At 44.2% G+C, this 13,311-nt stretch overlaps 1 protein-coding gene across 7 annotated transcripts; it reads right to left on the bottom strand.

Moving 5' to 3' along the window:
* Nucleotides 1–4,477: 4,477 nt before the first annotated feature.
* On the bottom strand, nt 4,478–11,021 carry LOC128754297 (mitotic interactor and substrate of PLK1-like). Of its 7 annotated transcripts, none has more exons than XM_053856813.1 (5): nt 10,982–11,021; nt 7,649–9,518; nt 7,223–7,271; nt 6,609–6,682; nt 4,478–5,517 (listed from the first exon to the last, which is right to left on the bottom strand). In XM_053856813.1, the coding sequence occupies exons 2-5, from the start codon at nt 9,498–9,500 to the stop codon at nt 5,435–5,437; spliced, it is 2,058 nt and encodes a 685-aa protein (XP_053712788.1). In that variant the 5' UTR covers nt 9,501–9,518; nt 10,982–11,021; the 3' UTR covers nt 4,478–5,434. The 7 variants fall into 7 exon arrangements, with proteins under 7 accessions (XP_053712788.1, XP_053712789.1, XP_053712783.1 ...); XM_053856814.1 differs by lacking the exon at nt 10,982–11,021 and adding an exon at nt 10,406–10,449; XM_053856808.1 differs by lacking the exon at nt 10,982–11,021 and adding an exon at nt 10,383–10,449.
* Between the last annotated feature and the right edge of the window lie 2,290 nt (nt 11,022–13,311).

Here is a 13,311-nt window from a genome sequence, read left to right on the forward strand (position 1 = left end):
GTGTCTGATGCTGCAGGTACTTGAACATGTGTCTGTGCTTCCACTGTTGGGGTAGCCTGCTGCAGAAATATCAAACTAAGAAGGAACTAAGGAACGACTGCTGAAACTCAGTCCAGATAAGTTGCAGGAAGATTTTTTGGTGAAGAAAATGATCTTTTGGTCAAGATTCTCAGGGAGTATGTTTGCGCTTTTTAGCATTTTGTGATAGCCAACAGACAAACAAAGCAGAGTCTGGAGTATGTAACTCTTTAAATCAGTGGAGTGTCAACATAAGAATTTACGTTTGGTTGTATTTAAAAGGTTCTTTCTGTACCGATGAAGTGGTCTTTTCTTTTGTTTACCCTGGATTAAGCTGAAAATCAATCACTCTATATTGTGTCGTTTCACCTGTTTTGGACTCTTTAAATGCGCTATCAATATTCCTGCGTTGCTAGGCTTCAATGTTTCAGTGAGCTGATGACGTGTCCCGCACATGTGTTTTGTGATTTGAGGTTAGTAGAGGAAGATACTGCGTTCCTCGCTTATGGCTGGCTAGAATGCCTCTGCTCCCCTAACCCTAAACTTAACCAATTTCAGATTGAGATTTTTTGCTGAAGAATTGCTCAGCTCAGTTGTTCAGCTCAGCGATTTACCTCTGATGTTTAGCCTGCTCTGAATGTGGGATGATGTTTTCGTGGCCAAATGAAATCAGGGGAGCTATTCTGGGCAGTCCCCATGGAATTGGCATGGGGGCTGCCGCAAACTGCGACCGCTTTTAGTGTGAGTCCGGGGTTTATTCACTCGTACACATAGTGATGATCCTAACTAAGTTGCATTGTGTTTCTGCTGTTATCGCTGTGAAGTTGTTTTTACGTGGAGAAAACACGCTCTCTGGGTCTTGGACTCTAAACTGATGGGTTCCAGGAGCAGCACAAAGTTTGTTACTGTTCCAGAATAGTGAACATGCAAAAGAATTACGATTGTTGACCATTTTCGGAGCAGAGTAATGGGACAAACACTGGGGCAGAAACCCTGCGGAGAACTCCTCTTTAGTGGTGAGGAACCTTCTGCAAATGCTGTGAGTTTGTAGTTTGTAGTTTCTTAACCGTTAAACCTTGAATGATGATCTCATCCCACCATTCCTCAGAGCACTAGTCCACTAGTCCAACTCAGTCAAACAGGTTGACATAATGCGGGGCGTGGTGTTGACCAACTAAATACATAAAACAGACATTTGCTGTCAACTAGTGAGTTGATCAAAACCCAAACAAGTGCTCTTTTATTGTCTGAAATTGAGGAATTGGACATGGCATGAGAGATGTGGCGGGCGAGCACTTGCTTGGCTGCCACTAATGCAGTTGGTTTGCTTTATGTTGCCAGCACTTAAACATCTTAATAGTGACACTTGATCTTGCACGGCGCAAGCGCTGTTTTTCATTTTTACGGGAAAGCGAATAGATCACCTGTTTTTACTGAGTCTTCCTCCGCAGTGTGGTCGTCATAATTCCGAGCTCCTGAGCTCTGCAATAACTCACCGGCCCTGTCAGTGGTCTGTGTCCACTCAGAATGAGGCGATAAATTATTCACAGGAGATTGAGGAGGTCACTAAAGCGTGGTGGGCTGAAGCCTCCACTGCGCTGCCTATAAACACTCACTGAAAGGTCCAGAGGGGAATTCAATGTTGCTCAGTTTAAGCGATTAGCATCTTCCAGACCTGTTTCCATGGTGACACATCTTCCTTTGCTTACTGACAGACACCAAAGTGAGAACCTCTGAGGTGTTATACAGACCAGCTGTCAACAAACACTTTGAGTGGCTGACCTAAGAGTGGAAGCGAATGTATACACCTCGTTCAAAATACATGACTTTCACGGAGCGTTCTGCAGTCCTGGGCCGATGGAGCTGCTGACGGTCAAACTTTAACACCCTCTGCAGAGTAACTGACGGGCAGAGATTTTTAACACACTGTGCACGGCCATGATGAGAGCGAGCGCTCCTATAGCCCAGGGGATTTTCAGTGAGGTGGTACCTCGGGATGAAGCTTAAAAAAAACTTGACAACCCAACACTTTTAAAGGAGTAGCTCCTGCAATGATCTAATCCATGGATGGAATGAACCCTCTTGTTGGTCATCTCTTCGTCTTGCTAGCATTACAGTTGAGTTCAACGAAAGAGGACAAAGAAGAAACGGATTGTGTGTATTGGCATATATTTTGGCTCAATTTAGCATCAAAATAATGTTCACAATATTGTCTGCGATAATCTATGGGATAATATGTTATCACAACAGTTGGCTGATTTCAAGTGTATTTCATACAGTGTCTTTACTCTTTCTAGGAAACCAGAGGTTCTCTCTCTGCAAGGTGTGAAGAAACAAGGTGAAATATTTATTTATTTTCGCTGAGTTGTATATATTATTATGTCTTTATGTTTATTTTTATGATTTATTCTTTCTTTATCTTGCATGTCTGTTTGAGTAACATTCCATGTTAGGTACTCTCTCTTTTTGCTTATTATTCTTTTATTTTGAGCAGGAGTTGTGGTTGTAACAAAAGCCAATTCCCGCCCCCAGATAAATAAAGTGATTCTGAATCTGATTCTGAAAATAAGGGTGCATTCCTGTTGTGGTCAGATCCGGTATTTCCCTGGTTCCCCCTACCGGTTTCTCCACACAAAGCATGGATGAGCATAGCTTTTGTGGACGTACCTCTCTTGTTTTCTAACTTCCATAACTGGAACACGCAGAACTTGGTAGTGACGTCATTACTAGATGCAGTGATGGAATGTTCCTCCTCTGTGACCTACTCTATTGCTTTTGGTCATGAGATCTGTGAAGTTCTGGGAGCCAGGAGCAGGATTTAACCACGGGGTCTAATCCAAACTAAAATGGAGGGCAAGGACCAAACTGGGCAGGACAAGAACAGAAGTAGAGGTAGAAAATACTTGAGACAAGGCAAGGCGATGATTTGACAAGACTTGGCTTAACGTGGTGAGACCACCACTCTACTTGACTTGATGGAGTGACAAAGCTGGACTCGACCTGCCATTATTTGCAGTGATGCCAGTAATGCGTTACCCTTATAACGTGTTACTATTTCAAACAAAGTAAAGTTGCTTATCTAAGTCACCGTGCGTTACTATTGTTGCTTTGGGCATGGCGTCATGTGCGGGACACGCCAGTCACGGTTTCAACACGCGGGCAGCTCACGTGTCAAGCTGCCGGCTACATGGCAGTAAATAACAGAGGCGTGAGGAGAGAGATGCACGTTTCTAGCTGAAAATACAGCCACTACTTTGAATTAGTGTCTGCTATAGATGACAGTATTAACCCTAGAGAGTCCACCAATGCGCAGAAGTCACCGGTTAAAGAGAGCGAAGTAAAGTAGCCTTGCAAATGTGCCGAAAGTGCAGACTCAAAACAGTTTTTTTTTAATCCTCTTGATAGGTCAAGTTAAACGACACTTATGATAGATTTTAAGACTTTTATAGATTATTCTTTGGTGCAGGAAGAAACGGCACGGATGTGAAGTACTGATGTAGCCTTTTCTCTCCAAAGTCAGAAATAAAATGATCCTCTGGCGCGACGGAGCGTAGAGGCGAGTAACGGCAACCACTTAAGTGCAATTATTGCATCCAGGTGGCCAACAGGACATGTGACACACTGAGACTTACTAAACTTTTGCCTTGTAGTTTAAAAAAAAAAAAAAAGCAAAAAAGGTTAGAGTGTGTCAAAGCAAAACACTGACTGTACATTCATATAACTGAGATTGTGCTAAAAAAAAATGACCCCAGACATGGGAAAACACTGGACCCCCAAGAACTCTAACCTCAAAATGGACATAAAAGACATTGTTCAGGCCATGAGAGCTGGAGTCGGCTGCCAAATGTAACTTGTAATCTACCTTAGTTACTTTTGAATTCAAGTAATCAGTAAAGTAACTAAGTTACTATTTGAGGGAGTAAACAGTAAGTCGTTTTCAAAGTAACTGTGGCAACACTGATTATTTGTTACCTGACTTGATGTGGAGACCAGACAATGGCTTGACTGGATGATGTGGGACTGGACCAGACTTGACTTCGCATGGAGACTTGACTAACTCGAGTAACTTGACAAGACTTGACACGATGGGACTCAACCATCCAGGTTCTTGATTTGATGTGAGACTTGAGATCATGGCTTGACTAGATGGGATAAGATTTAGGCTCCAAAACGTAAACTTTTAACACTACTATTTAGAAAATAAGCAAGAACAAAAGACAATCTGTGTTTTCATTTTTTATTTATTTGTTGAAATTTTGACTATTTTTTTAATATTCCTGGGGTATTTTGGCCCCTTCACCTCAGCATGTGTGACACTCCTGATTTATGGAGTCCTTCTTCCACATATTAAAAAAAACACAAACATTTTACTTATTTATTTAACAAATAATTATGTTAACTGATTTTTGTCCACTTAAGTCAGTCACTCATTTCAAATAAAGACCAAGAGCACGCTTCCATCACGGCTTTTATTATTCATTATAGTAGCATGCAGAACTGCTGACAGACGATGAAAGTGTTCAATCATAAAAGCGGGTGTGTGTGTTGTATTATGTGAGAACAGATCGTAACATCTTATATAATCTGTAAATGCGTTAGCTATTAGCAATGGCCGAGCTAAACCTTTAAAGACACTTTTGATAATGAAACATTGCGCCTTTGATGTTCCTTACGCAAGAGAATCGCCAGCACATGGATTGATATCTGACTGATCTTGCTTTATATCACTGTCATAAAGATCAAGACAAACAATGCTCAGCTGACTCATCAGTTTCGGTGAAAGTGTTTCCGCCATTTGCACCTGAGCAAGCACATTCCCGATGTTACAGCTGCAATAACATTATCAATAGTGATCAGATCGTAATCTCACCTGCACCAGTGTTGCAGAATGAAAAGGGCTCCTTGTTTAAGTCTGATTTATGTTGTGTGTGTATATGTGTGTGGTTAAATCAAACTACCCCATGAACCAATGCCGAAAAAAGGTCCACATCGTGAGACCGTTTAGTGCAAGTCATTGCACTTGTTCTCAAGCTGGATCATCTTATTCAATTCTGTCATCAACTCATAAAACTGCTGTAGAACACTGATTCATTTTTTACTGGCTCCTGATCACCTCTTAAGAAAGGAGTCTCCTTTACACTTGATTTTGTTCAGACTCCTGCACCTTTTTTTTTTTTAGCCTCGCTGAAGGACATTCAATCGTCTTTGTCCAACTGGGATCCCCTCTCCTTTTCCCAATCCCCATGACCTGATTTCCAGTCTCAATCCCCCGACCCCTGCTCCCCTTTTCATCACAGCTTCCAGCTCCTCCTTTAACCTGCGCATCTGCTCATTCCCTCCCTCGCCACCTCCACTTCAAAAACTTGGTTTGCCTCCCTACATTTCTAAAACTGACTCTTCTCATCAGTCCTCGTCCTCACTGTGTCGGTAGACCAAACCCGACTCCCAGCGGTCCACGAGCGGGGACTTGTGTCTGTGTGAAGTGGTCCGGTGGTGAATCTGAAAAGATGAAAAACAGGGTGTTAAGTCCAAAAAAAAAAAAAAAAATTGAGCCACAGTGATAGGTTAGAGAAAGAGAGGGATGAAAAGCTCCTGAGTAATGTCTGACTGGATCCGGTTCATTAGCTGTGTAAGTCAGTGGGAGGTTAATGTAGCTGTGATCCGACGCCATGTTCAGTATGACTAAGCCTGAGCCTCCAATATCCTGCGCAGCCTTTGATTTATCGCTGGACCAGGCACCAAGTCGGGAGAGTAAAAAACACCAATAAAATTGAGCAAGTTGAAAGAGACAAACACAGATGAGGCAGAAAGCAATGCAAAGAGACGGATGACCCAAAAGGAGAATTTGTCAATTGACTCTCTGTGTTCACTGCTAATGATGGTGGAGATGAACCTCCCACACACGTAAACTCTCACTTGGCTGCTTGCCTTCATGTCCTATCAGCAGAGATAAGCCTCATGCTGCGTGCTCAAAGTCTTATCAGATCCAACCAGTCCATATTGGGCGCGTGAAAAAAAACCCCCACAAAGTCAACTTGTTCAAATTAGATCTGCTTTGTATTGAGTCGGAGACATCTTGTGAAGTAAATGATTTTCAGTTTGCAGAACTTACTGAAGTAATGCCAGATTTACACGGCAACACTGTTTATATCAGGGAAAACGTTTCTGTCTAAAGACTCCAGCCAAAGCAGAAGCAGGGGTTTAGGTTCATTAAAGTCACAGCATGTGCTGGAAAATATATGATGTGAGTGCTGACGCTAGGGTTTGATGATGGATGCTATTAAAGTGAGATTCATTTTTACATTCACTGAAATGTTTTTGCCATCGCAGCAGTACACCAGCACTGGCACCAGTTGCCCCTTTACCAAACAAGGGGCGAGGTAATATTTGCCTTACTAAACACTGCACCTGGCTATGTGTGAATGTAGTGGAAGGGGGAAGGGCCGAGGCATCAAGCTTCACTTTTGATGAAGAGTGCTGCTTTGAAGTGTTAAAGAGGAAAATAGCATTGTCTAAGGGTAGGGTGCTCCCCTGAAGACATGGCGAGTGCAGCCACGTCCGTACATTTGTTTGAACTAAATGAGGCTCACCTCCATCTGGTTCATCTTGGCCTGCGCTGCCGGGGCCGGGGGCCACACGCCTAGCCTCCCCACGGACTGGCGCACTTGAAAAGAGACAAAGAGATGATTTGATTTGAGCTGAACTTTGCCCCTGAGAGCGATAAACGCTCCAGGAATGGATTGTAAAGTGGACCTGAGGGAGCAGCAGCAGGGAGTTTGGTGCGAGATTGTGGCTTGGGATCGTTCAAGTGAGTTGTTTGGGGTTGCTATCGTGTCTATAGAAGTTCATCTTTGCTCGGTTGAGTCATTCAAGACACGCCCAGATCACTTTATCTAGAGGTTGTTAGGATTGTGACTCGCTATCAGCCAAACTAACAGCCAAATATTTCAGAAATGCGCTTGACTTCTCCTCAGCTGTTCATGCCCACTCAAGAGTTAGCTTATGCTGGAGTTGGTTTGTGAGTGTTGACGCCACAAATAAATAGATACGATATAATACACTTAATAAAACACTTAAATAGGTTTCTGTAGTTCAGTAAAAATGGGCATAAAAATGGACTTTTGGTCATGTTTACTTCAGCTTTCCAGTCCACTGCCACTTCAACCGGAAATGATTTAGGAACTGTTATTATTTAGAGTCTCACCAGTGTCTTTCCACGACAATAATTTTCCGGTGATGCTCAGCTGTAAATTCTTGAACACATGGGTTTGGAATAAACGTCCCAAGAAATGAAAAGAAAACAAGAGAGGGGGGTGTTGAGCAATACGAAAATATCTATGTCCACAATTTAAGGCAAATAAAAGAGGAGACATTGTCAGTTATTCATTACATATTATAGTTTTGCTTTGCTTTTTGAGACCTGCCTGGTCTCGGGAGGGACGTATTTCCCTGCTCATTCTGAAAGACATTGTTACATTTGCCATGTTTTAAGGTTCTAGTTCACAGAGTAGGTGGGTGCGTGAAGGGTTTTTCATCAACCCACCTCTGACATTAATATGACAACTTTAGATCTTAAGTATTTCATCATAAAATTGCTGACAGTTTTACATCCAGAGTGATGAAGGCTTACCTGCCGGAGCCCGGCTTCTCTCCTTGGAGGGTGAGACAGGCAAGTCCATGTAAGTCTGTCCATTCATGGAAACAGAAGACATGTCGGTAGGGCTGGTTGCTGTGGACCCGTAAAGGCTGACCCGCTGCCTGTGGAGCTCCCTCTCCCTCTCCTGAGATTCGCGGATGTCCTGTTCCACTTTAATCACATTTAGGGATGGACGGAGCTTGAAAAAGGGATTCTCTTTTGGTAGTATCCCCTCCACTTCTGACCTCTTTTCAAACTCTTGATGCAGGACTCGTTTTTTGGTCCTGGTGACATGTGAGGGACTGGAGTCCACAGTGGTGAGTGCTTGGGCTTCCAGCTTGCTGCTGTGGCGAGCAAGTGAAGTCGGAACTGTCATGTTGTTCTCCACAATAATCACCTGGCAGTTGGTGCTTTCAGAGTAACCCGGGCCTCTGCGGGACGTTGGTGATGGCCCTGGCATTTTGGAGCCGTTTGGAGTTGTGACCAGTGTGAGGTGTTCGATACTATCTCTTCTCTCTGAGGAGTCGCTTGAAGATGTCTGCGAGGATGATGATGAGGATGAGGAGTCATCCCTGACCGTCGTCCAAGACGTCACTTTACTCCGACTTGAGACGGTCGGGGAGGCCAAGTCACTCGGTGCTTGAAAGGCCTCAAAGATTTGCCTCTTTTCTTTAAGCTGTCGGACCGTACCTTTATCGTAATACCCGGGAACTTTGCCGAGCTTGACCAAATCTAGTTCCCGCTTGGTCTCCTCATGGATTTCCTGCTGCATCTTCTTGCCTGCGAATTGCCGCTCTTTACCTTGAAACTGCTCCAAACTTGTTGGGGACTGGTGGAGGATGTTTATCCGTGAGGGGATCTCAACATATTCAATGGACTCCATGGGAAAGGGAAGCCCTCTGGATCTTCTCAGGCTTTTCTCACGCTCGATGGACCGCCGGATCTCCCTCTCAATGGGCGTCTCTTTGGTTAAAGTGGCTAGGCTGCTGTTGAGTTCCACGCTGCTGCTATGGGAAGAGTCTACGGACGTGCTGCTATCACTTTGGCTGTCGTCGTACCAACTCTCCATCCTCAAGGGTTTGAAAATCACCCCTGTCTTGTGGTTCCCGACAGTCTTCTGCTTCTGTCTGTGGGCTCCTTGATCTTGCTCCTGAGTGGTGTCTCTCTCCTGTTCCTCCTCTCCCTGCACGTCCGTACTGACTGTTTCTCTTTCCTCCACACTGCCCTGCCTTTCTCTCACAGAGACTTCACCTTCCTGAGAAGCTGTCCCGCCCTGATTGGCTGTCTCTATGGCAACAGGTGACAAAGGTGCAGGGCTCTGGCAAAGCACCTGTCGTGCCGCTTCCTGGTTTTCCCCCACAGGGTTAGGCTCAGGTTGACTTTGTGATAACTCCCCCTGCTGCTCAGTAGCAGGCTCTGCATTCAAAACAGTTGGACGTGCTTCCTCTTCATTTTCATGAACGCAAGGTGGAGATGAAGAGTTTTTTTTGTGGTCATGCTGCTCAACCGGAGCAGGCGTTACCGGTCGCTCCTCAGTATTTGGACTGTCAGGACACTCCAGACTGTCATTGGGATCCCAGTTGAGCTCAGTGTCACTCTCCAACTCCTCCTGTTTGTCAGTGAATTCCTCTTCATGATCTGCAAGAAGATCATAACAAGAAAGTGAGGAGACTTGATCTTCGTTCGATTCTGGAATTGTTAACTCCTCCAGGTCTTCCTCTGGTTCTGCTTTTGGTGCGGGCTTCACCTCCATGGGAAAATTGTACATTTCACCCTGTCCTAAAACAAAGGACTTGCAGTCTGGTTCCTCTGGAAGTCCCAGGCTGGCCGCTAGCTCAGTTGCCATGGCGAAACTGGTGTGAGGCTGCGAGAGAGAAGAGATTCATTGAAATATTAAGTGGATGTTATAACAACAGAGCACATGCATGCTGAGCAGAACAAAAGATGCAGTTCTTCCCTCAACAACACACACTGCACCTACACTCATTCACACACATAGAAGCTAGGAAAGTGTTTTTGCTTTTGCCGATTTCTACTCAGCGTATTGGCTGAGCTGAAACAGTTAGACAAAGAAAATAAACACAGCTCTGTCAGTTTGTGACTAATAATTTCATTTAAATGTCTCGACATTCAATTTAGTCTGGCTCAAGGAGCCAACTGAGGGGGAAAATGACTTTGTTGCATTCAAATCTAAGTTGAGACATGTTTATTGATAAACAGAAGCTGTGCTACTAGGTAGAATAATGACTTATCAGAGGGAAATTAGTGAAAAACCCAAGAAAATACATCTAAAACTACATTTTAATCACGGCCAGGCGTTCGCTGCCACCTGTTTAACTGAATGACAAAAAGCTTAGGTACTACATTCTTCACTCTCAGTGCCTCTTGATTTAAACAGTTGTGCATTGTGGGAGTTTTAAATTGTACCACTACCACTGAGTGAAACGTCTTCGTTTCATTGCGTCTTCCTGACATATATCTGTCCATGCAACTTGTAAATGCAAACCTGAACAGTCAGGGGTTTGACTTTAGTTTGCGCGAGTGAGACTTCCACGTGGGCATCGATTATTCTTTCTACACCTTGTTTTCAAGGCGACACCTTTCGTTGTTGTCTCCAAGTGGAAAACGGTGCAATAGTTTATTCGGTGTTGATGATGAATGTTTTCACCCGCATCAGGAGTCTATCTTTTCTGGTCAAATATATTTAAAAGATCAGAGAAACACACACACAAACAAACACTTTGACTGAACTTGACTTGTCTGACATAAGCCACAGCATGTTAGAAGCTGGAATAAGTGTGTAACTCTAGTGCCCGTACAGCTGTCCTGTAGATTCTTATGTAAATCCTGCCGAACGTGATCAAGCTTTAATGTGATGATGAAGGCTCCTGCTCCTTTGAAGAGTCCTCACAGGCTTTGATGAGGTATTTTCAAAAAAGAAAAAGAGAAAAAGCTGGATAAACCTCAACAGACAAACTACTTCTTAGAAATCTTCCACTTTTATCTTCATATTAATCGGCAATAAAACGGAGAAAAGCATTTTGTTTTCAGTTGCGAGCGTCTGTGTGATGCTCTGCAGTTACACAATAGGTGTGTGTTTCGCTCATTACCCTCCATTTGCAAAAGACCAGCATCATTAAAAGTGCGGCCCTAAAAATAAACTAGGCTTTTTGACGGTCAGCATTTTCCCTTGCCAGCCACAGATTTTCACAAAAACAGCAATGAATGCAATTAAATATGAACAGCGAGCAGCTAATGTGGACACCTCGATAAGCAATTCAGAGGTAAGATGTGTTGTCATCGCTTCATAAAGAAAAGTCGTCTTACCTGTCAGTGATGCCCTCAAATATGACAGCTCACGTGTCTCTTATTGTGCTGTCAGCGACCTCCAAACAAGGCTGTCCACACACACACACACACACACACACACACACACAGACACTTTGAATCCAGAGCGTGGCTTAATTGGGTTACGTGGTCCAGAGATTAGCATCTCGGGGATTATGAAATGTGTAAAGGTCGTGCTAATCCAATTGAAGGCCAACCCGGTTATTGTACCCAGCTAGTTGGCGAGTAAATAGACGGATAGATGATCATGTTGAGGAAAATGTTTATTTGGTGCAGTCGAAAAAAAAAAACAGAATCCATGAGACAACTGGAGCCTGAACTATCTGCTGTGCCCAGCACAAGTTAGAATACAGTACTGGGAGCTCACAGGCTTTTAAGTGGGATGGTCTCCGAGTCGGTCAGCCTCCTCCTCCTTTCATGTCCTCATTCACCAGAATCAGAATCAGAATCAGAATCAAATTCACCACATCCATTACCTGCTTGGTCTAAGTTCATTTGTATGACTAAGGTTTTTAGTGTGTGAGCAGGGGTAGTGTTTGTGTGTGCGTTCCAGGTTTTGCTCCGCAGAGGTTCATCTGCAGGTTTTCACATTCTCACATTTGGTTATGAGGCTGTGAATCGTAACCTAATGGCCCCTCCCACTAGCACCACGATCACTGGACATTCACTCAAGATAAGGGAGGTAAGGTGTCTCGTCCGAGGACACCATGACAGCGACTGGTGCAGTGCTGCCTACCCTCTGGTTTGGACAGTTGGTGACTGTTGCCCCCCTTTTATGGTGCTATCAGCAATAGGCTGGTTTTAATTCCGTATCCACTGTAGCCTCCGACTGGACACCCATTTATTCTCCTTTTTGGATCTGCACCTGAATGTAACACGGCATATCATTCAATGCCCCAGAGCAACTGCGAGGGCACTATGCGAAATAAAGCGCTTGTTATGGTGCAAGACGCAGAGCGGGACCCAAGTGCAGTGGTGAAAGACTCACAGGAGGCTGGAGCGAGTCAATACAGTTATTTAATAAGTTACAAAAATATACAACAAAAGGCGTCACCAAATCGGGAGAAGAAAACAAAACAAATCCAGAGCGTCACCAAAACTGGGAAGAGTCCACAACGGAATGAGTCCAAACAAAACGCGCCACCAAACCAGGAGAAAGAATGCAAGAAGAGTCTGTAACAGGAGAACAAACACACAATGAACAATAAAACAAAGTAAACTATCGAGGTCGTCAAAACGAACGCACAAGTAGGGAGTTACAGAAAACAGAGAGAAAACCAAGAAGCCACACGGAGCAGGGAGAACAAAGGGAGTCAAACTACAAAAACTCAGAACACCAGGGTTAAGAAATAGCTGAACAGAAGATTATTTAAGCGACGGATGAATGTCCGATGGCAGATACGAATGGAGCAGATTAGCAAATGAAGTCGATCTGGCACACGTTGCTGGAGTCCAGGTGTTCTTATACACAGATGGTCAGGGGTAGATTGGCTCCAGCTGTGTGCCACAGGAACAGGAAGACGGCAGGGAGAAAGCGCGACCATCAGTTTGGTAGACACTTCTGAAATAACGTGATGTAATATATGTTATGCATGATAAATCATATTCCTGTACGACACTTATTACGATACTGATTATTATTATTATTATAAGGCCTCTGGGTCTTAGTCTCTGCAGGCAACTGGGGGGCCAATATGCCGTCTAAGGAATGTATTTCCTCTTCTTTAACACATTTCATAATCACACAGAGTCATTTTGTCAAAGATAAACTTTATTGTACTGAGGAATGCCCCAGTCTACGAAGATGCCATGGAGATGACTTGGCCCTTTGTGTTCTCTAATTTTCATGTGGTAACAGGAGTAGTTGTCAAAGGAACGTGTTTATTTCATTCCTCACGACAGTGATTTCTCTTTAAGCAGTAAGAGCTCTGCTCAGTCAGTGGTGACACTCTGGTGCGGCAGGGCACAGAGCTCCTTGTTTGGGTCCATCTTCACAGGTGGAGGCAGGTGGAGACACTCCAGCTGATTTCCGAACTCCTCCATCTCCTTGGGCTCCAGCTCCCTCCTCTGACTCAGCAGGTACAGATCCAGTGACGTCCTCCTCTTTGACCTGACCTCCCACTGCACCACCAAACAGTCCGGACATGACGTGCGGCGGAATAAACCGCTGAAAAAGAATCGGCCTGCCACATCAAAGCTGAAGGTGTTTCCCTTCAGCAAGACGTCGTAGTGCAGACTCTGGCAGTCGTCGCCAAAGCGGTTGAACTGCGTGTAGCTGATGGTGGAGGATTCATTGGTGAAAAAAATGG

Source organism: Synchiropus splendidus, chromosome 2, assembly GCF_027744825.2.
Source record: "Synchiropus splendidus isolate RoL2022-P1 chromosome 2, RoL_Sspl_1.0, whole genome shotgun sequence".
Lineage (NCBI taxonomy): Eukaryota > Metazoa > Chordata > Actinopteri > Syngnathiformes > Callionymidae > Synchiropus > Synchiropus splendidus.